Source organism: Trematomus bernacchii, unplaced genomic scaffold (genome assembly GCF_902827165.1).
Source record: "Trematomus bernacchii unplaced genomic scaffold, fTreBer1.1, whole genome shotgun sequence".
Taxonomy (NCBI): Eukaryota; Metazoa; Chordata; class Actinopteri; order Perciformes; family Nototheniidae; genus Trematomus; species Trematomus bernacchii.
The window spans coordinates 13,367-37,500 of NW_022988054.1; the positions used below are offsets into that span (position 1 = coordinate 13,367).

A 24,134-nucleotide genomic window follows, 5' to 3' on the forward strand; every position below is an offset into this window, starting at 1 on the left:
GTATTCTGAGGCTCTGAGCCCCATTTATTTTCCTCACTGACGGCAAAAAAACTCAGACATTATACAATTTAAAATAAAAGGGATAGGGTTAGGCTTAGGGTAAGATATTGAGTAAGAACATGTTTTTATGAACCACACAGCTTCTGGTCTTCCAAGACCCGACCGGACAAAAAGACGTGTTGCAGGCACGAAACATACTACCAATAGAAATACATTGCATTTAAAATCGTTCTGTGTGACACGAAAAAAATCGTGTTGGTGAACACGAATCAATAGATTAAATTAATTTCGTGACTAATAACACGAAATGCCGTGAGACTGGGTTGCTATTTTAGTGGAGGAAAACAATTGTGGCATCAGTTACGCGACTCTGGGATTTGTAGTCTTTCTAGTTGTGTATTTTTCATAGTCTTATATTTCAACAGTTTTACAAAAAACTGTGACTTTTTTGACATGGAAATTATTATTTAAGATTGACAAACATCATATGTGTAATTCATAGCACAATTCAAACGGGATCGAAAGATAAGTTTTCTCTCTCCATTGACTTAAATACATAATTTTTCCGAAATAAGGTCCCATGGGGCGGAAGTAGATGGGCGGGACTTCGCCTCTCTATATCCAGGGGATGCATGCAGAGCTGTGATTGGCTGAGATCAGTCCGGCCGTGCGTCACGACTCTTTGAAACATCTCTGTTGCCGGAAATACATCCACAGAGGAACCGTGGAGGACCCATCAGTGTATCCTCGGTTATAGCTCCTCCAGAGAGCCTCCTCGACGCTCGGTCCTCGATGTGCATTTAGGGAAATGAGATGTCCTTCAACATGGCGCGCTGAAATCCATTTCCGGGTCACTACCGGAGGACCGAGGAGTCGAGGAGTCGAGGAGGGGAAATTGATGAAATGAGATACGACCTGTGTCTCTGACGGAGACATAACGGACATGGAGGAACTGATGACCAATCAGAGCGCTTTGAACGCTGAGTGATGTACGCAGGGACCAATTACAGGCCAGGAGATCCTGAGCCAATCAGCGGCCTCCTCACGGAACACCATGTATAACTTTGTGTACATAACATAAACATTTTTTATATTTTAATTCATAAAACTACTCTTATGTTTTTTTACTGGATTGGTTCTTCTTGTGTATTTTGTATATGATATTGTATTCCTCCTCCAAAAACACAGGTATTCTGAATATTATTATAAATAACACATATATGTTTATTTAGGAAAAATACATAAACATGTACACAAATATATATAAAAAACACATTTATAAACAAAAACATGAGATTAATGTGAGAAATAAATACATCTGAATTAAGAACAAATACCAAGTGTTTTTAGTGAATAGTTTATAGTTAATACACACATTCAATCAAACATTTATTATCTGACACTTATTTTAATAATTGTATGTATTAGACGTATCAATAAAGGTGAGAGAAAGATCTATTGATCTATTGGAAAGGAACCAAAACATATATAAGTATTAATTAATAAAGTGTGTATCTTTAATGTTTAATGTTACAGAGTGTTTACCCCCCCCCTCAGGATGTTACAGAGTGTTTACCCCCCCCCTCAGGCTGTTACAGAGTGTTTACCCCCCCTCAGGCTGTTACAGAGTGTTTACCCCCCCCTCAGGCTGTTACAGAGTGTTTACCCCCCCCCCCTCAGGCTGTTACAGAGTGTTTACCCCCCCCCTCAGGCTGTTACAGAGTGTTTACCCCCCCCTCCCTCCGTCAGGCTGTTACAGAGTGTTTACCCCCCCCCCTCAGGCTGTTACAGAGTGTTTACCCCCCCTCCCTCCCTCAGACTGTTACAGAGTGTTTACCCCCCCCCCCTCAGGCTGTTACAGAGTGTTTACCCCCCCTCCCTCCCTCAGACTGTTGCAGAGTGTTTACCCCCCCCCCTCAGGCTGTTACAGAGTGTTTCCCCCCCCCCTCCCCTCCCTCAGACTGTTACAGAGTGTTTACCCCCCCCCCCTCAGGCTGTTACAAAGTGTTTACCCCCCCCCTCAGGCTGTTACATTGTGTTTACCCCCCTCCTCCCCCAGCAGCCAGTATGTCCTCATGCTGCCCTTCCCCTTCATCTCCACCTCCCCCCGGAGCTGCAGACGGAAACACCCGAACTCCTGAAGAACCTCCTGAGTTGCCTGGGAGACATGGATCTTGAGAGCTGCGCGCGCACACACACACACACACACACACCACACACACACACACACTACACACACACACACACAACACACACACACACACACACACACACACACACACACACACACACACACACACACACACACACACACACAACACACACACACACACACACACACACACACACACACCACACACACACACTACACACACACACACACACACACACACACACACACACACACACACACACACACACACACACACACACACACACACACACACACACACACACACACACACACACACACACACACACACACACACACACACACACACACACACACACACACACACACGGTTTAGATTTATACTTTATTAATCCCAAATTGGGAAATTATTGTGTTTCAGGACCAGTTAAAGATAAAATGAAAATGAAAAATAGAATAAACAAATATAAACAATATACAGAATTCTGGATCATTAAAATGTTCCCTTGTCCTCTCCTGCTGACGTGCAGGTGTTTATCTATCAGCACAATGTGTTTGAGCGCTAACCAATAGGAGCGCAAGTGTTCCATAGTGATGTCACAACAGTGTCATTAACATCAAAAAACTTTAAAGCATGTGTAAATGATAGTGTGTGTGTGTGTGTGCGTGTGTGTGCGTGTGTGTGTAAATTACCCTCTCCGTTGGACTCCATGCGTGAGGCTGTGTTCACTGTGTCTCCGAACAGACAGTACCTGGGCATCTTCAGCCCCACCACACCTGCACACACTGGACCTACACACACACACACACACACACACACACACACACACACACACACACACACACACACACACACACACACACACACACACACATACACACAGTAAAGTATCCCTACATTGTGTTAATAAACTCAAACACACACACACACGCATACACACGCACGCACGCACACACTCACACACACACTGACCGCTGTGTATGCCGATGCGCAGCCGCAGCTTCTGATTGGCTCTGTGTTTGATAGAGAAGCTATCCCCCGCCTCCAGCAGAGCGAGCGCCATGCGTCCGATCTCTCTGCCGTGCTGCTTCCCGTTCCTCACCGGCAGCCCCGACACCACCATGTAGGCATCGCCGATCGTCTCTACCTGGAGGGGGGGGGGGGGGGGGGGGGGGCAGGTGAGAGGGGGGGACAGGTGAGGGGGGGGACAGGTGAAAAGGACAGGTGAGGCTTTAAAGTATTTTAAAGGTCTCCTATTATACTATTTGTAGGCAGATATCATAGGTCTCAGATATAAAGACATGTCTCTGAAGTGTCCTGCTCCAAACCCCAAACAGATCCTTGTAGCCCCCCCCCCTCTCTTCCAGCTGTTACTAAGGACATGTCTCTGAAGTGTCCTGCTCCAAACCCCAAACAGATCCTTGTAGCCCCCCCCCCTCTCTTCCAGCTGTTACTAAAGAGCTGACTCTGGGTCAGTAGCTTTATGGCGCATTTTCCACTACACGGTCGGCCTCGGCCACACTCGGTACGGCTCGGTACGGCTTGGCCGCGTTGGGCCTTAACAGGGCCGACTCACTTCATGCTGCGCTTCCATTACAGTTTAGGAACTGGGGTAGTTACTATAGTAACGCAGTGTAGGCGGAGCAGTGACGTCATCTTCAATGAGAAATCCAGAAACACAACACAGCCGTTAGCTGTGAGCACTCAGAGCTCACAGCTCCTTATATATGTTCAGAAACTCGACAAAAGTTAAACAAGTACACACCACAGACTGCCTGTGTCATGGTGAATACAGTCGCTGCCTTATTTATGTCTGTATAGGCCGTTGTTGTGAGTGTGGACGGTCGGGGCATATACTGCGTTAGCTTAGCCAATCTCCATCTAGAAAAACACGAATTTTAAAAGGTTTTTTCGCCTGCCGTCTGTCTGCAGACTTGACAAAGCATTAATTCATGGTTTTTACTAACCGGTATCAGTATGTTGTTACTTCGGCATCATTTTGAAACGTGTATTACAATTAAATCACGGTCAAATATGTCCATCTTGTTGTAGTTCTAGCCCTCTTGCCAGCGCTCCTCTCTCTAGTTTAGCATACTCAGCCCGACTCAGCCCTGTTTGTTGGCCCCGATAGAACCACAATTTTCTAGGGCCAGAAAAGAGGGGAAAAAGTGGCCCCGCGCCGTGCCGCGCCGGAACGAGGCCTAGTGGAAGCACAACCAAAAAAGGGGACGGCACGACACGGCACGCTTAAAGCGAGCTACGCGCTGCAATGGAAATGCGCCATTAGAGAGAGAGTAGATCTCATCAGGAGAACTCTCCCAGCAGAAACTCAGCTAAATGCTGCCGTGATGAAACTCCATATCATGTTCCAAACCACATCAAGGATTCTCTCTGAAACAGTATGGAGCTCAAACTCTTTCTCTCTCTCAGGTTTACCACAAGGTGACTTCCTTCTGTGTGTTCTGGAGAATCACAGAACGGCCGGCCGGCTCGGTTCGCTGACGGCCGGCACCGCCCTTAATTTTTTTTAAACAGCATCATGTAAGTTGCGCTGACAGGCGACAGAGGTCCACAGTTGCCCCGCAGCGAGGCTCCCCCCCGCTCCCGTAGACAGTTCACGAGCTCAGTCACTTCATAACACCAAAGATGGATGGCGGTAAACGCTCTAAAGTGAGGCTCCACTACACTAAAAAAGAAACACCAGCACAGTGTAATGCCTGTTAATAGCTTGCCACAGGCATAGCTCAGTTCAAATAAAGCACAGCTATTGTGCAATACATTTGTATTGCATGTATATTTTTTATTTGTAAAAATGTCAGTTAAAGCTTAAAAGAATAAAGATATTTTTGTTATCTAAACGTTTGACCTCTTTCTTTTACAATTTTGGAATCGAAACGGGGAATCGATAAGAACCGGAATCGGAATCGGAATCGATACATTTCAAACGATACCCATCCCTACCGGGGACACATGTTGATGTAGAGAAGACATCACTTTGTGAGTCTCCTGACACACCGGGGACACATGGTGATGTAGAGAAGACATCAGAGAGTGCATTCTGGATGATAGGAGACCTTTAACATGGAGTCTGGTTCTGAGGGAAGAGCCGCTTCAATATAAACATGTTAGCTTAGCTTAGCACTGAGCAGGTCTACCTTGTAAACATCAAAGTTGTCGATGATGGCGTCGAAGCAGGTGTACAGGTCGTTGAGCAGCGTCACCACCTGAGGGAACAACACAAACATGGGTTCCACTGGGTTCTACTGACCTTCAGTGTGGTTTTAATAGGTTCTACTGGGTTCTACTGACTTACAGAGTTGTTCTAACAGGTTCTAATATGACCTACAGAGTTGTTCTAATAGGTTATAATATGACCTAGAGCAGGGGTCGGCAACCCCTGGCACGTGTGCCACCATTGGCATGCGGCACCGTAACCAGTGGCACACTAGGAATAAGTGGAACAAGTGTGCAAAATATAAAAAATGTATTTTCGGATCCTGAACAAGACCGCCGCCAGAGCGCGTCTCCCCGTTACCTGCAGAAGGAAGCCATGCACGTAACGCAGCTCCACTCTCTTTAACTCCAGGCGACTTTCTTCCGCTTTCCTCCGTAGTGCAGTGCTGATCGTTTCACCACAGAGGAAAGCACTTCACAAATTGCAGTACCCATAAGGAGCTGTACAAATGCCGCAGTTTTTGAGTGGCTGTGTCTTTAGTTGAAAGCCCAGTGGCGATCTGCTCATCTCTCATCGAAATAATATGCTACAAAGGGGCGGACTGGCCATCTATGTGTTGAACTTTCCTGTCGGCTCCCAGACCGTAGTCGAGGAAACAGGGGGGACGAGGGCCTATTCTAAAAAATAATATTTGAAAAAATTAAAAAAGAAAACATTTTTTTTTAAATATTATTTTTTATATATTTTTTTGTTACATTTTTCATTAGTTTTACCAAAATAACTTGATTTAATTGTATTTAAAATAACATTTCCAAAGAAATAAATCCTTCGAATCTGCCTGTTCAGTTTCTGTTGGAATGTGAAGGGTTAAATGCCGTCTCTGCGGTACTGTGAAGACGGGAGAGCTTGTTGGTCCCTCTGTACATTCACAGAGGGCCAGCTATAGTAACTCAATGAGAGAGTAATGTCAAATGACAGTACAATTGACCAATCATATCCTCCCTCTAAATGGGTGGGCTTTATTTTCGCGGACTTTATGACAAGTTCCGCCCGCTGTGAGGTTTATGCAAGTGGTACAGTGATGCGTCCTAAAACCCAGAAGTAAGCTGCGCTCGGGTTCCCTCGACAGAAAAGCAATGGGATTTCTCATGGATGTAATAGCTGGAAATAAGGTCTGTGGAAAACGAACCTGATAGATAAATGCACGTTTTGTTCAGCTGGATAATATCCACATGTCTACCCTACTTTTATTATTTTCGAATCCTAAATCTAATCAATAGATTTATGATCGATAGATTTATGATTAGCATAAGTTCGTTCATGATGGCTCATGTCAGTGATAGTGATGACATCGTTGCGAAATTATTAACCGAGTCATTTTCAAGATTGAGTTACAATGATAAACTGGAGTGGCAAAGGATCAGCTGCATGACCCGCCATCAAGTGCTTCATCCAAAAGGACAGGAGGATGGACTTTGTGTTTAAGTGATTTGATCATCAAAGGTATAGGCCTAAGTCATTTTCAATGTGGGCCGCCGTGCCGACTTCATTCATTTGTAATTGTTACTTGGCTGTGGGTGCCCTGTCATGATAGGTGTTTATATAAATGGTGTTGTTTTGTGTGGTAGAGGGTCGCTGTCATTGATGCGTTTTGCACCCCGGGCCGTTGTTTTGATATTCCGCTGAAGTATACGCTGAGATGTAATAACTCTTCTTTTTTTTCGAGGGAAGGGGGGGGGGGTCAGAGGGCCTAGGTATAAAAGTCACGGCTTGCCACTGTTCATAGGAGTTATAGCGACATCGTGTTTTATGGCGAGGGATGGTGAGATCTCAGATTTGGCGTGGAGCTGTTGAGGCATGGACCGGTGATATACAAGTGAAGATTGGGGGACGATTGGACCGTGTCCATTGGACTTACAGCGACATCGTGTTTCATGGCGAGTGGTCTGTCGCCATTGGCAACGGCATTTGATGACACCCCATAATACGCTTAGATGCGTTGATGGCTGCATCGTTACCAAACCTGTGAAGTTTTGGGCCGTTTGGAGCATTTTCACTGAAGTTATAAGAAAACCATGTTTCATGGCGAGCCTTGTGTTACCATGGCAACGGCATTTGAAGAAATCTCAAAACTGTCCCGTAGATGTCTTCACGGCTGGACTGTTAGCACACATGTGAAGTTTGAGCACTTTTTGAACATTTTCATAGGAGTTAATGTATAGCGACATCGTCTTTTATGGCGAGGGATGCGTTTCCATGGAAACGGCATACGATGACACCCCATAATTGACGAAGAGCTGTTGAGGGCAGGACCATCAACCATTATCTGAAGTCTGCTGCTCTGAACATGTCAGTTGGAGTTATGACATCATCGTGTTCCATGACACAGGTGTTTATAGTTGAGCTAACGAGGTGTCCAGAGATCAAAGGTTTCCATTGTTCTGAATGAGAGATAAACCTGTTACATGTGAAAGTTTTGTTGAAGAACCGTAACAGATATCGGTGAAATTTCAAAGTGTGAAGCATGTCAAGGAAGTTGAGCATCTGAAGTGTGCTTTTTGTGTACTTTCGGGTCAATAATGTGGCCTTTTTGGCAGTTTAACTAAAGGTGTGCGGCTGCTGCTGTGAGGAAATATCAGCCTGAAATTACAATGGGCTTTAATGGAGGCATGTTGAACGTTTTTGTCACTTCATGCCCTCAAGAGGCATTTTGTTGAATTATTTTGGTTAATTATTTGTCATTTTTCAAGCTACGAGATGTTTTCCTACGTTTTTCATGAGAAATGATGTCTCAAGAATGTAGGGTTTGGGAATTATGGCAGTTTTAAAAAACAATATGAAGGCAAATTTCAAGATTTCCTACCCTCTAGCTGTGACATCACGCACTCTAGTTAATGTTAAAATCTGAAGAAGGCCTCTTTACCAAGGTCTGAACAATGTTTAATATCTCTAAAAGTAAGAATCAGATTTAAAAGTTGTGTTACACGAATAATGTCAGAAAGATGTGTAACATTTTAAAGTTGGAATGAGGTTTCTGAGTGAAAGTATGAAGGAAGAGTTAGCAGTTGAAGTCGCATGAAGATTGTTCAAGTCTGAAGATTTTCTCCATTGACTTCCATGTTAAAAATGTGATCTCGGGAATTATGAAAGTCATGAATGAGAAAAGTAATAGCAATCGATTCCCGACCGAGCTGAACGTTTTGATGTTTGAACGGAGTTTCTGCGATGTGGAATGTGGGAGGAGAAGACCGGCAAAATAACGAGCGGAATAAAGATTTTGAAGAACAGATAGTGGGAAGGCTGTATCAGCATTCCCACTAAATAACCCACTTTGGCTTAAATGACTGGAGAGAGGCGAGCTCTTCTTGGGAGGCCGTTGCATTTATTTAGTTGTTCTTCTGTTTCACAAAGTACATCACAGACCTCTGTTTTTCTGCTGCCTCGTTTTACTTCCAGAAACATACACACGCTAGCTCACTCTCGCTCTACCACCCCCACACACACATGCACACGCCACACCCCTCTCTCTCTCTCTCTTAAAGGGACAGCGATCTCATCTCACTCTGCATGACCCTAATATCATAACATGTGTGTTCTGGAGAATCACAGAATGGACGATGGTCCTTATTATTATGCCGTTTAAACCAATTATTTCAATTTGTTTGTTAAAGGACACCTATCATGCTATATTTAAATGATATATTGTAGGGCCATACCTATATAAGGTATATTTATACGTTTCTGTTTTCAAAATACCAAACAGATCATGCATTTTAGCCATGCCTCATTTCGCTCTATTTGCTGTTCTCCAGCCCTGTTTTTGCAGGGGGCTGATTCTGTGAGCTGCAGCTGACCACGCCCCCCTGCAGGAGAGGATAGCGTGCTCTGATCAAGTCAGAAGAAAGGGAGAAAAATAGATCTCCGTCCTCCGTGTTTTATTATATAGAGTCGTTATTCATTTGTTTTAAAGCTCAATAAATAACAAAGAAGACCTTTGACCGGCACTTTTCAAATTTTGTCCGGAAGATTTAAACTTTAACGGACATCTTGACCGGCGAAAGTAACTGAAACTGAAACTCTGCCGCACGGTCCCCTCGTTCCTTGGAAGAGGCGGAGAGGTGGGTGTTTGTCATCTGCTGGTGGACTAACCCGGAGAGAATTACAGTGCTTGCCTCGACGGGGAGGGATTGCATTGAATTACAGCAGCAGCAATCCCTCCCCGTCGAGGCAAGCACTGTAATTCTCTCCGGTTAGTCCACCAGCAGATGACAAACACCCACCTCTCCGCTTCGGGGAGGGAGAAAAAAAGCCACAGCGGAGAATAAACAGAAGGGGAACCATGGCAACCATGCGCGGGAAGTCTTCTTCGCTGCTTTTGTGGCAGACTACAGCGCCACTTACAGGCCTGGCATATGTACTACAGCGTCTCCAGCGCTTTCGAGCGGCAATGGCCGGCCGTGGCCCAACCCCACATTCCCCTGATAGGTGGAGAGTTGGCCCAATAGCCGTAGCGCCACCGTCCTGACGTCAGGACAGTGTTCAAATCTGGATCAGTTTTTATCAGATCCGATGCAGCCCCTTTTTTAGAGATTTGGGTATGGAGGAAAATAGAGAGGGTTGTGTTTTCTGACACTTGGTGAGTTCCCTGGAACACCGGGGACTAGGGATGTTAAGATTCACCGATTCGCATCGGTGCACCGGCATAAACGTTCAAGATGCGAGTGCACCGGTCAAAAGAGTGCACATCGGCTACAGTTTGGGTTGAACTCGCGATGCATCGATTGTAGCGTCTTTGCATCGGTAAAAAAACGATTCATTCATATAATATCCTCTCATCCTGTCAGCACTCAGCAGAGACGATCTTTGATCTTTGCTTCGCACTACGGAGGCCGAGAGTCTCACTTATCAACACACATGGAAGTCGAGGAGAAAGAGAAACACAGCGCACCGAAAAATACCTACAAATCAAATGTTTGGCAACACTTCGGATTTTTCAAGAAAGACGGTCAACTTGAAAAATCGCTCACAAATTGTAAACGATGCCGTGCGGCTTTAAAGTACACAAGTAGTACGAGGAACTTAGCGACGCACATAAAGAGGCGACATGGGGTCTGCGGCTGAAAAGAAAAACCTGAAAGTTAGACATGAGTTCAATCACTCAGTGAGGTATAATGTCAGAGAGAGTGGTGTTTAGTGTACAACAGCTGTGACTGCCAATAATAGTTTAAATGTCTTCCTTACAATTGTAAGCAGTTATGAAATACCTGTTTGTGAAAGGTTATTTGTATTTTTTATTGTTCATATAGAAACCACTGCTTTCTGCTCACTGGTGAGTTAGCCTATGAATGAGTGTTAAGCACATCAGGCTGGCAGCTGTATGGGCATTGCACTATGGTAGTTGTTATTTGCACATTGTTCATCATGGGCAATGCATCCTTAAATTGTTTAACTGTGAGGTGTTATACAATTGTACTGTACTCTGGAGAGTGTTTTAAGGTAAAAAAGAAACAGCATGATGGGATGTGCAGTACTAGTAGAGAGAACCAAATATGTAAAGCACTTTTTTGTTAATTTATGATTTGCTGCATATAAGGAATAAAACAAAAATCCTCTGTCGTACCATATTGAAGTATCATTATTTTGCATCGTGTTGAATCGCATCGTATCGCCCCGAATCGCATAATGTTGAATCAAATCGTATCGAACTGTATCGCAACAGGGGTGAATCGTATCGTATCGCATCGCCTGGTGTTTCAAATGTATCGTTAATGTATCGTATCGTTGGCAATGTATCGAGATGCGCATCGCATCGGCCTCAGTGATGGAGATGCACATCCCTACCGGGGACACATATTCATGTATAAAAGACGTACAAAAGTGCATTTTGCATGATAGGTCCCCTTTGAATTCGGCATCATGTAAGTTGTGCTGACAGGTCCACACACTGCTTCCCTGCAGCGAGGCTCCCCCCGCCCTCCTGTTGACAGTTCACGAGCGTCAAGCTCCTCAACCCCCCCCCCCCCACCGTTGATAATTCACGATTGTCGGCACGCTGATTAGGGCTGCTCGATTATGGCAAAAATCATAATCTCGATTATTTGGGTCAATAATTGATATCACGATTATTAAAAACGATTATCCATTTACGTTGAAAACATCAATTTATTGGAGAAAAAAAAAGTGAACAGTATGTTTTTAACAGTTGGTAGGTAAGTTTGAGAAACCGGCTCGAGATACACTTTTTGTTATATTCCATGGAATGCTCTTAACATCCCGATAGCAATGAATATCTTAAGTGCTTTGGCAAAAAATCCATAAAAAAATGTTCATCTGTGGAAGCCGTAATACTGTAAAAAGCACGACCAATCATTTTAGCCGGCCCGGCTAAAATAACTGGATGGCCTACCTGCCTGTCAGCTTTCCATCTGTACACAAACTTATCTCGTGCCCTCATTGGTCATGTGCGCGTTCGTGTGTGTTGGAGGAGGGGCTCTATAAGGAAGTGGCAAATTTTCTCCAGTTGTGTATTTTCAAATTCTAGCGATCTCGAGCCGGTTTCTCAAACTTACCTACCCCACCTTTAAGTATAATTCAACTGAAAAACCAATAAAAAATATTTTTCATTTAAAAATAAATAATAATAATAATAAAAATATAATCGTTTTATTTCGATTACGTTGTTTTCGTAATCGTTGCAAGCCATAATCGTAATTGCGATTAAAATACGATTAATTGAGCAGCCCTAACGCTGATAACAATTTCTTTTTGTAATGGCACTTCATATCAAAAAGGTTGCCGACCCCTGACCTAGAGAGTTGTTCTAACAGGTTCAAAAAGGTTTCTCTGACCTCCAGTGTTGTTATAACTGGTTCTAAACGGTTCCTCTGACCTGCAGTGTTGTTCTAACAGGTTCTAATAGGTTCTTCTGACCTGCAGTGGCGTGCTCTCCGCAGACATCGCTGTGAACCCGATGATGTCACTGAAGTAGATGGTGACGGAGTCGAAGGCCTCGGCCTCAACCGTCTGTCCTCGTTTCAGCTGCTCTGCAACTGAGCTGCAACACAGCAAGTATTACTGTAGTACTGCGTAGTATTTAGTGCAGTACTCACTGAGGTAGTATCTGGTACAGTATATATGTACTCACTGAGGTAGTATCTGGTACAGTATATATGTACTCACTGAGGTAGTATCCGGTACAGTATATATGTACTCACTGAGGTAGTATCTGGTACAGTATATATGTACTCACTGAGGTAGTATCTGGTACAGCAGGGTCTCTGCTTTACGCTTCTCTTCATGATACGCCTGAGTCCGTTCCTCCACCAGTTCCTCCAGGTTGTTGGCGTATTGTTCCATCCGGGAGAGCAGGTTGTCCAGGATGTTAGAACCGTAACCCCTGAGAGACAGACGTTAGAACCGAACCACAGAGAGACAGACGTTAGAACCGTAACCTCTGAGAGACAGACGTTAGAACCGTAACCCCTGAGAGACAGACGTTAGAACCGAACCACAGAGAGACAGACGTTAGAACCGTAACCTCTGAGAGACAGACGTTAGAACCGTAACCCCTGAGAGACAGACGTTAGAACCGTAATCCCTGAGCAGAGTTCCCGTTAGCCGGTAATTACCGGACTATGACCGGTAAAATATGCTGAAGACCGGCAAATCTAAATCTCTCTGGTCAAAATGTCCGGTCAAAATAATTTCCCCTTAGCGCAATACCGCATCAGTTGCGCCACTTATGTGACAGTCAAGAATAGTCTGTGACAGACAAGAAGAGTGTGTGACAGACAAGAATAGTCAATTCTAATGTCTAACACTTAATGTGGAGAACGAGATGTCCTGTATGGGTTGATTGTGCGTTGATCTGTTGGTAATGCCTCGGGGTTCCGGTGGGCATGTAAACAAATGCATAATGCTGCGCTATACTTTGTGGCCTCACCCGGTTGCATAGCGACGCTTATTGTTGAGGTGTCTTTTAATAAGCAGGTAGTCATATCATTAGCTAGAACTAGCTAGATCTGATCGATATGAACATAAACACGAGTCTAATCTGACGGGAGAGAGAGATCAGCTGCTGCTGATGAGTCGACACGCAGCTCTGCATGATCCCCTGCAGCGGTGAGCGGAACAAAACACACTTCAGGTTAGAATATCACGTAGCTATTTTAATGACCTCTCAAACTACCTAAACTAGTTATAGATATGTTTAGTTTTACTGTCGGGTCACTCATTACTGGATCCGCGAGCTGCATGATACTGGGGGGCTGTCAGGAGAGGGAGAGAGCGCTCCGTTTATTATTCCTGTGTTATTGTAAATTACTGTACACTTTTGAATAATGTAGTTAATCTACTATAATTAGTTTGTTTAATATCGAATCATATCAATTTGTTTTAAAGCTCAATAAATAACAAAGAAGACCTTTGACCGGCACTTTTCTAATTTTGTCCGGAAGATTTAATCTTTAACGGACATTTTGACCGGCAAAAACATATTCTAACGGGAACTCTGCCCCTGAGAGACAGATGTTAGAACCGTAACCCCTGCAGATAATACATTTTATAAAGGAGTCTCTCAAGGACCTAAAACACAGTTTAAAGTTGACCCCCAACCATTGTTTGCCCCCCCTTTTTGGTTCCCCCCCATCACCTGTGCTGATGCCCCGCCCCCCCCTCACCTGTGCTGATGCCCCTCCCCCCTGATATTGATGCCCCACCCCCCTGATCTTGATGCCCCGCCCCTCTGATCTTGATGCCCCGCCCCCTCACCTGTGCTGTTTCCTCAGCAGGATCTTGATGCCCTGCCCCCCTGATCTTGATGCCCCGCCCCCCCTGATATTGATGCCCCACCCCCTCACCTGTGCTGTTTCCTCAGCAGGATCTTGATGCCCTGCCCCCCTGATCTTGATGCCCCACCCCCCTGATATTGATGCCCCGCCCCCTCACCTGTGCTGTTTCCTCAGCAGGATCTTGATGGAGCTGAAGTCGGGACGTTCTGCTGGTTCTTGGTTCCAGCAGCGCTGCATCAGGAGCCCCAGATCCTCGCTGTGGCTGAGGGGGCAGAGCGAGGGTCTGAGGGGGGGGAGTGGGGGGGAACAGGTGAGGTGGGGGGCGGAGCCATGACGCACCGCCTGCACGATCTCTGAGGGGGGGGGGGGGGGACAATACGTTACATTTGTTAATATCTAAAAAAAAAACAATTGAAATAATTATAGGTGTTTTGAAAATCCTGAATGTCCTCCTCCAATATGAGAGTAACATGATACCAAAGGTACCCCAACTGAAGCTGTGTACATGACAGGATGTATGATTACCTAGAAGAGCATCAGGACTGTTTTAGGCATATGATAGCTCTGTGATTAACATGATGATTCAGCCTCTATGGAGATAGACATATGACAAGCATGATCATTTCTGACGTGGAGCTAATCTGAAGTAAACATTGAATACTGCTTTCTATTCCTCCATCTTGTGACTGTGTAACTCCCTCTCTTGGATATCAGCATGTGAAGGACAGTGTTCAGGAACTAGTTGATGCTCTGTATGTGATGACTACTTCCATTCTGGAGAGGATCACAAATACATGGATCCTGAGATTGAAGATCAAGCCGGGGACCAGTGAGAGTTTTCTAACATTAGGTATCATGAAATAATATTCAGATTGATTGAAATGTAATACATTCATATTCATATTAAAACCTTTTCAAATATAAAATCTATGTAAATATTGTGACAGCTGTCAGCTCAGATTGTTCTCTGATATGTAGACAGCTTCCTGCCTCCATCTTTGTTTTGCTCTCTGTCGACCAATCAGGACGAACCTGCTGATCACATGACTTTCATGAAGTCTAAATTCATAAAACTTAGACAAACTTAGTATTATCTTGAAACAATAACACATTTAAAAAGCTATTAAATAATTACTGTTAGTCATCATGAAAATATATCTTATCCAGAAATGTTTAGTAAGTAATAACAAGTAAAATTGTTGATGAAAGCTGTGAAGCCCTAAGAGTCCACAGGGGGGCGCCATCAGTCTTTAAACATACACATCAGATGTCTGCCTTCATTTGAACTGATAATTAAACAATATATAAATAGATGATTTATATTAAATTCTGCATCATGAACTTCCTTACAGCAGGACTGAGTTCATCATTCAACTAAATACAGTATCCAAGTGTGACTTCAGTTTAGTTTTAGATACTTAAACTTTACTTCTTTTTCGAGTGCTTACCAGGGTTTAGAAATAAATATAATCAACAAATACATGAAGTATTATTACAGAATAAAGCATTAAACTGATATGTGTGTGTTGTGGGGACCTGATATGTGTTGTGGGGGGGACATGATATGTGTGTTTTGTGGGGACCTGATATGTGTGTCTTGTGGGGACCTGATATGTGTTGTGGGGACCTGATATGTGTGTGGTGTGGGGACTGTTAGAAATTAAAATCAATGTTGATGTGGCGTAATTTGAATGAAATACACTGTATTTCATTTAAATCTGTTTTATTCTGAAAACCGAAGATTCACAAGTGACTTCCGGTTTTCCGCTGGTGAATTTCGTCATTTCCGGTTAGCATTAGCTTGTGGCGAAATGCTACGTTTTCAAACCGTGAATTGAAGGTGAAATAACATGATGTTGTACACTAAACACCCTAGGTGTAACACTCATTTATTGACGCTGGAATGAGGTTTATTAGGGAATGTTTAGATGACCACAGACATCAGAGTGATGTAATTCAGCAGCAGAAACCGACAGGATTTGCATTGGACACGCCCCCGTCGACGCCGGCCAATAGGAGAAGACTACAGATGTTACCCGGGAGACCCAAGAAGGATCTCTCTCTCTCCTTGCCCCCAGCTGACGGGACCAAACAGCTGGCAGGGGGAAACCACCAACGAGCACATTTCATTTGTATACCACCGCATCTTTTGTGTAATTAAATGCTGTTAACTTTTATAAGCTTGCCTTGACTCTTTTCAGTCTCTCCTGCTCTCGGGGTTCAAGAACCACTAACAATTGGCAACCAACGAAGGGACTCTGGAGAGAGGAGAGTGGGCGGTGGTGGCGAAGTCGATAGGGACTTGGCTTGGCAACTGGAAGGTCACCAGTTCAAGTCCCGGCAAGACCAAGTGCTACCGAGGTGTCCCTGAGCAAGGCACCGTTCCCTACACTGCTCCCCGGGCGCCATCCACGGCAGCACACTGCTCCTAACACTAGGATGGGTCAAATGCAGAGGAACAATTTCGTTACATAGTACCTGTACTGTGAAATGACAAAAAGAGCAATTTATTTTTTTAGAGTGCTGGAAGAGAGGAAAGCTGCAGCTAACTAGCATCACAACAGGCGGCAGACAAAGGATTTTTTGGCTGGGCCTAAATCAAAGGTGAGACGGTTACCTGTTTAATTCAAAAACTGTATAGTTAAATAACTTACATTAGGTGCAAGCGTTGGTGGTGAGTAGTAGATTGATCTGTGGTGCGGTTTTGTTTATAGTGTTTCTTCGGCGCCGCCCGATTAATGTGAATATTAAAGACCTTTGGGAAGGCACTAGAGGTTATCTGGTTTACATTGGACTGGCTCCAAATAGTGTTAAGATCTCTGGGGAGGTACGAGCCATGATCTGTTTTGCACTGGACTGGGTCCGTTCATGTTAGTTTATATGTTTGATGTGTTAAACCGGCGTAGTCTCGTTTAATAAAGTATATTGTGTGGAGTTCTTAAGCCGAAAAGTATATTTTTGTGTGATGTTCTAAGCCGGAAAGATTGTGTACAAGATTGCTATAAGATCAGCTTTTAAGGTCAGCATCTATAGAATTTAGAGCTAAGATAAATGAAGATTGTCTTGTTTTGTATTGGAGTTTTTCAAGCAGTTTGGTTTTTAAATTGCATCACATGTTCCCATTGTTCCCCTCCCCTTCCCCCAGTCACATGAGGTTAATGCTATACTGCTAAGCTAGTTAGCTAGCCAGTTGGCATTACTAGGTGGTGAAATAGTTTGAGTAAAGATACAACTGTTAACTACTGATTAAATACACAGGGATGGTGTAGATGAACATTGAGAGTAGATTAAGTTGTTTTTGTTTTTCATGCTTTTCAAAGAAAGTAATTTGAACTTTATTTGGGTAAATAAACCGGAAGTAGGTTTATGAACCGGAAGTACTAGCTGATACATTTGAAAGGAGTTAAAAATAAAACAGCTCCCCGAGCGGACATAAGTATTACAGTTAATACATTCTTCACCACACACAGATAAAGATTACATGTGGTTTCTCTGAATTGAAGTATTGTAGTTATGACATTTGCATAATTTCATAAACTTCAGAATACACTGTACACAGTTTATTTGGATTTTCACCATATTCCTATTTTCATATTTTAAAGGTCAAAACCATACACTGTACATTTTTTATTTTTTAAATTTCTGATTTTAAAATTTGCATAATTTCTAATTTACTTTATTAATTTTTTATTAACTTTAAAAAAAAAATAAAAAAAAAGATTACCAGATTCTAAAGTTGAGTTCAGATGACATAGGATACTTTTATAAAGAATACAAAGGTACTATTCAGTGGATTAGTAATTCTTCTTTGATAAACTTCATAATTCCATCCAAGTGAAACATGTCACGAAATGACACTAAGTTAAGAGCATTCTCAATGCCAGGCTCAACTGCAGATATTAAGGAGAGGGTAAACATCAGGTCAGATGCTATGACAGCGCCAAAAGATAGACAGAAGACATGGAACAGAATAGAGAAACTGTTCGAGCAGTGGCAAACGAGAGGATTGATTCCAGCAGATGATAAACCTGGACCAACGAAAGCCCATAGAAAAGCTGTAGTTGAATATGAGAATGGAGAATACCTACAACAGCAAGAGGCATGGATCAAAGCCGGACGACCCTCGTGGTATGGACCTGGAAAAAAGCGCTATGAACAAAGCTGAAGAAAGAAAAGCTAGAGTTACAAGTCTGATACTCCATCTAAAATATGCCAGCCAGGGATTGACAACAAGCTTACATTTGGTAGAAGCAGCAGATCTGCCAGTAAATGAAGACACAGCAGAAATAACAGAAGAGGCTCCAGTTATCCAAACTCCAAAGCAGTATCCAAGCCTGACCGAAGTGTCTCCTCCCGACATATCAGAGAACAACCCTTCTCACCGAGCTTCAATTCAAGCCCCAAATGTGAAAGAATTGGCGTATGAGGTAAGAATCCTATCCAGTGTCAACCAGCTGATGGAAGCAGAACTCATCAGAGAGGAAGAGTTCAACAGAAGAATGGAAGCAGAACTCATCAGAGAGGAAGAGTTCAAAAGAAGAATGGAAGCAGAACTCATCAGAGAGGAAGAGTTCAAAAGAAGAATGGAAGCAGAACTCATCAGAGAGGAAGAGTTCAAAAGAAGAATGGAAGCAGAACTCATCAGAGAGGAAGAGTTCAACAGAAGAATGGAAGCAGAACTCATCAGAGAGGAAGAGTTCAACAGAAGAATGGAAGCAGAACTCATCAGAGAGGAAGAGTTCAACAGAAGAATGGAAGCAGAACTCATCAGAATGGAAGCAGAACTCATCAGAAGAATGGAAGAAAGACAAAGACAAGAACAAGAAGAAAGGAAAAGATGGGAAAAAGAGCAAGAAGAGAAAAATTACCGAACTGGTTGCTCTCCTGAACCAACACATTCTGCAGATGAAAGATTCCAAGAAATTAAGGAAGAAAGAAAACAACAAATAACTCAAAAATGGGGAGAATCTCAAACAAAACGCCGAACAAATTACTCTCCTGACAAAGACTATTCCAAAGGACATGGAGATGAAGATGACGACGGCAGTACACAGTTTGTAACCAGTAGACACTCCCCCTACCAAGAACAGTCACAGCAACGACGCAGATTTGCATCTCCCTCAGAGAACAATAGTAGGGACGAATACCCTGGGACATGCCCCAAAGCTGGAAGAACCAAGACCAGTGCACATACCTCCATGCCATTGATAGCGGCTGAGAGAGGAGGATTTGACTACCAACCATGGGCTCACAGGGACATGGAATCATTAGTGGCAAAGCTACCTCCACTCACCCAAGGAGGTCAGAAGTGGGTGAAAGATCTGGAGAAGTACACTGTCCAAGACCACCTGTGCTTGGGAGACATGAGGGCACTGCTTAGACGGATAGAAGGCAGACTAGAGGCAAGAGCAGTAGATTTCATGGCCAAATGCACCAACTCTCCAGATGACACTTCATTCAACAATATCAGGTCGAGCTATTGGGCTGCTATTCGTAACATCTACCCGACAACACGCAGTTTACACGCCCTCAACAGCCTGAGAAAAGAACCGGGGGAGGACATGCATACCTTCCTGAAGAGATGTGAAGGTGTGTGGGAGGACTGCACTGGAGAACGACATGACGTTTCTCCGGCTGTCGTAATGTTGTGGAAGAACGCAGTCATTAAAGCCCTTCCCCGATCAGTGCAGGCATGCCTGGAAGCCGTGGTGGGATTAGAAGCTAAACTCCCAGAAGAATGGAAACTACAGCTCATTCACCACGACATGACATACCAGGCAACACAGAGGGAAAATGACGAAGTGATGAAAGCACTAAAACTAAGACTTTTGAAGATGCAAGTAGCTGAGAAAGATGCCGAAGCTGAGAAAAATGCAGAAGCTGAGAAAGATGCCGAAGCTAATAAAAACAAGAAATCGACAAAGCAGATGGCCATACTAGCAGAGAAGGCAGGGCGAACACCTCCAACAGTTCAAACTCAGGAAGAACCAGATAATCAAATGCAGAACCAACAAAGCGGAGGAAGAAGTTTCCAGAATGGTGGCTGCTACACATGTGGTCAGACGTCACATTGGTCCAATGAATGTCCCACACAACTCCAGCAACAGCAAGCACCTGTGTATCTTCCTACCCAAGTACAGCCACAAGCACCACAGTATCTTCAACAGCAAACACCTGCATATCTTCCTACCCAAGTACAGCCGCAAGCACAGGTATACCCTCCCATACAACAAAAGGGCCAATGGAGAGGAAAGCAACGATCAAGAGGGAGAAGGGATGATGGCTGCTTCATATGTGGTGATTGTAGACATTTGGCCAGTGATTGCCCCACTCAGCAATATCCACCACAATGTAGCCCCTCACAATACAGAGGAGAACCAGTGTTAGATATTAGGAAAATTGAGGCGGAAGCATATGCCAGGTCCATGATGAATATTTCTGTTGGATCAGGTGATTGGGTAAATGTGAGAATCCACAAGATGAACTCGTTGCAACCTGTATGGAGTGGACCATGGGAAGTTGTAGAACGCACTGCAGATGCACTCGGGATCAGAGTTAACAAAGGAACATGTTGGCACTTTCTTGCAAATTGTGTAGCCGTACCGCCACATTTCCTGAAACGGCACGGCAGTTAGAACTGATTTTGGAAAAACTGGTACAACAATAAGTAATTGAACATTTTTAGGTAAGGCACCACCAGAGAAGAAACACATTTTTATACTCAAACTATTTCCAAGTCATAGACAAGGAATTTAGATAATATAAACAAATGTTCACCAAAAGTAATAAGTATAATGGAAAGTAGACATAGGCTTACACTTGAGTCAATTTACATTACTGTGGTCTGATTAGTGTCCTCTGCAGGTTTTTTACTATTGTTCTAAGTAACAGTGGGATTTAAAATATTGGAGAAAGTATGGAGATGTTCTTTCGTAGTGTGTGGAATATGTGATGGTTGAAACATGTAAGTATTTCAATTTATAGGAGAAAATGGTTTCTTGAAAGAGTTATGTTGGGTAAATATGTAACAATGGTTGAAATAATTTTTAGAAGGAGATTTTGTAATAACATTAGTAGACATTAATTGTGTTGTTTAGATGGCATTTAACAACTAAGACAGATAGTATGATTAGAAAAAGTGGAAAGGGTTGGATTTATTTAACCTCAGTGTGCTAGACTTCCTATAGGTAATGCGTCCCGAGACCTGGACTCCCCCTCTGAGTCAGAAAGGCTACGACCCCGACCCTCCAAGCTGACAAAAGACCTAACCCAACAGGAGACTCCTCCTTCTCCATCGAACAGACAGAGAACCAGAGCTGAACCAACAACAACAACAAGACTGCAGCCAGAACTATCTCCACCTGTGGCATCCAGAACCAAACGGCATGCTGACATACAGACATGTCAGACAGGACATGAAGTTCCAAGCTGAGCCACGAGATTTGGCACAAGAGCAAAGTGTGGGACATGAGAGCAGAATCCGCCCTCCATAAAAACAGTAGAGAGACTGTAAAGGAGGAGATGAAATGCAAAGCAGTACAAGAACAGTGGCATGATGTGGGCTGCAGATGTAACCGGGCCAAAGGCTGCCTAAAAGAGTTACAGCCGATGGATTCAAGAGCTGATGGACTGAAGACAGAATCAGAGGAGTTGGCATGGTCGATTGGAAGTGAGGAGGCCGGGGTCACGGCTTGAGAAAACCAGGGGAGGAGAACAGGAAAACGGGAATGAGTGAGTTTACAAATAAACACACTTATTCACAAAACGCACATAAAAGTGACCACATTTAAAGAACTTGAATTGACTTAATAAATACGTAAAGACAAAAAGATGTATTAACCATGAATTAATCAATTGGTAAATTAAAATAGCAGTAAAAAGGAAACTATTAAAGTAAAATGAGAATCATCCTAAAACACACTGAGAGATAAAGGGCGAGACATGATGGAAACATTCACTACACTTTAAGCAGTGGGTGTTTTGGAGTACAGAGTAGAACTATATTCTTCAATCTTTCCATCATGTTAACAAATTGTTCGTTAAGAGATTCTTATTCATGTGTGAATAAAGTGGTGATTTCATTTGTTACAATATTGATCTACAGATTAAAGGGATAGTTTTAGGAACCACTGTATAAGTTCAGACAAATCTTTATTTGTATGGATAATTTTAAAGGGAGAGCTAGGACCAAGCCAAATATAGTATTCCAATCTAAAGTATTGATTTCACCATTGTGGCATAGTTATCACCATAGGAGGGCTTTAAGATGGAAATATGAAATGACTTCTGTTTTAAATCCTTGATGAAGGAGGGAGTAATTGCTGCATGTTCGAACACCCAAGGTTCCACACACTGCTAAGGAGGTTAACGTTGTTTTTTAAGTAGACCAGAAAAGGGGTTTAAATTAGTATAAGGAGTTATGAAATACATAGCAGAGCTACACAGATCCTAATAATGTTTTGACTCAAGATAATAGCCACATGTACACAAGTTTCTGAAATAGATCTTTTAGACATTTTAATACTAATTAGGTGTAAATAAACTGCAGTAGTAGTACTATAAGGAAGTGAATTTTGTAACAAATTTCAAGAAAGGTGGGAGGCAGAAGTCCCAATGAAAAGTTAGAACCATCTTGAAAATCATAGTTGAAATCGTGAATGAATAAGGAATGGCGCTCCGCATATGACATATTTTTGTAGATAAAGGGTACCCGCCTATGCTGAATTACCTCTGAAAAGACTCTGCAGAGCACGACATGGCCAAAAGACCGAGACCAAATGACCTTTGACCCTGACTGACAGTGTGACAAAAGCACTGTCAATGACTGACTCTGGGGTGTACCTGACCGAACCTGACTTGACAACCAGACTGTATGAGTGTGAATGAATGCCGGCATGTGATCAGTGTAACTGCATGATTCTAAAACAATAACTAACCAAGCATGTTTTTGGACTAACATATTATTTTGGAGCTCCAAGGGAAACCGCACATGGGACCCGTTTCTTATCTACTTGATGATATTTTACTCCCACAGGAGTTGGCAGTTTGCAAATGTGAAACTCAAACTAAAATCTGAAGATTCTGTTTCTTTTAGGACTGAAAGATGAAGAGAAACATTTATTTTCACTGAGGTGTTTACTGTGGAAAGATAATAATAATAATAATAATAATGGATGTAAAATTGCTATGTCCCTAACCAAAATGTAACTGAAAGTTTTCTCTCCTCCCCTCCCCATTTCAGGATTTTATTACACATGAGTTCATGTGTAAAAAGGGGGGAGAGTGGATAATGTATAATGTATAATGTCAACATGGCTGTCAAATTCACAATTTAAATTTTTCTTTTAGGGATTGAAAGAAACCTTCCGCCCCAACCTAGATGTTCAAACTGAGCATTGAATGATAGTTTTAGAATTAACCTGCTCCATATCTGGGGATAAGATACTGTTTGATGAATGTTGACATGTTTCTAAATATTGATTGCATTTTGAACAGGTAACACAGATGCAGATGCAGAAGCAGTGGCCAAGGGGCTACTGTGAGAGATGTAATTCCAGAATGGAATACCAAAGAAGTTGACCTGTGATAATGAAACAATTTTGTAATATTTTAACAGACATTAGAGTAACTGAGGTTTGAAACATAGAAAGAACATATTACAGTTAAGCTAAAACATAGTAATGTAATGACACAGAATTTAATTTAGACAACATCTTGTAACTAGCCTGGTAAAGAAATAGAAGTAAAAGCCATGGACTTTATTGTTTAGGTCATTATGGGGATATACATTTAATTTATAATAGAAAGACATTTGATGACAGTATGTTGGAATTCTGTATTCATTTTTCAGCTTGATAATAGACGGGTAGAAGCAGTATTGCCAGGTGCAACTGATGGGATTTCTGCACACGAGCCAAGCAGAGAATGACGTACCTTTTATAGGACAGATACACTCAGGAAACCACACTCTGACAGCATCATGACTTCAGTTGTTTTTAAATCCATAATGAAATTGTA

At 42.9% G+C, this 24,134-nt stretch overlaps 1 protein-coding gene across 1 annotated transcript in view; it reads right to left on the minus strand.

The window, feature by feature from the left end:
• Positions 1–1,980: 1,980 nt before the first annotated feature.
• Positions 1,981–24,134, minus strand: part of LOC117474437 (atrial natriuretic peptide receptor 1-like) — a gene marked incomplete at its 5' end in the record, with an annotated part of 25,252 nt that continues 3,098 nt past the window's right edge. The window contains 7 exon segments of the mRNA XM_034120217.1: positions 1,981–2,181; positions 2,846–2,944; positions 3,126–3,300; positions 5,309–5,377; positions 12,259–12,382; positions 12,578–12,724; positions 14,275–14,470. Coding sequence (XP_033976108.1) covers positions 2,021–2,181; positions 2,846–2,944; positions 3,126–3,300; positions 5,309–5,377; positions 12,259–12,382; positions 12,578–12,724; positions 14,275–14,470 — 971 coding nt within the window.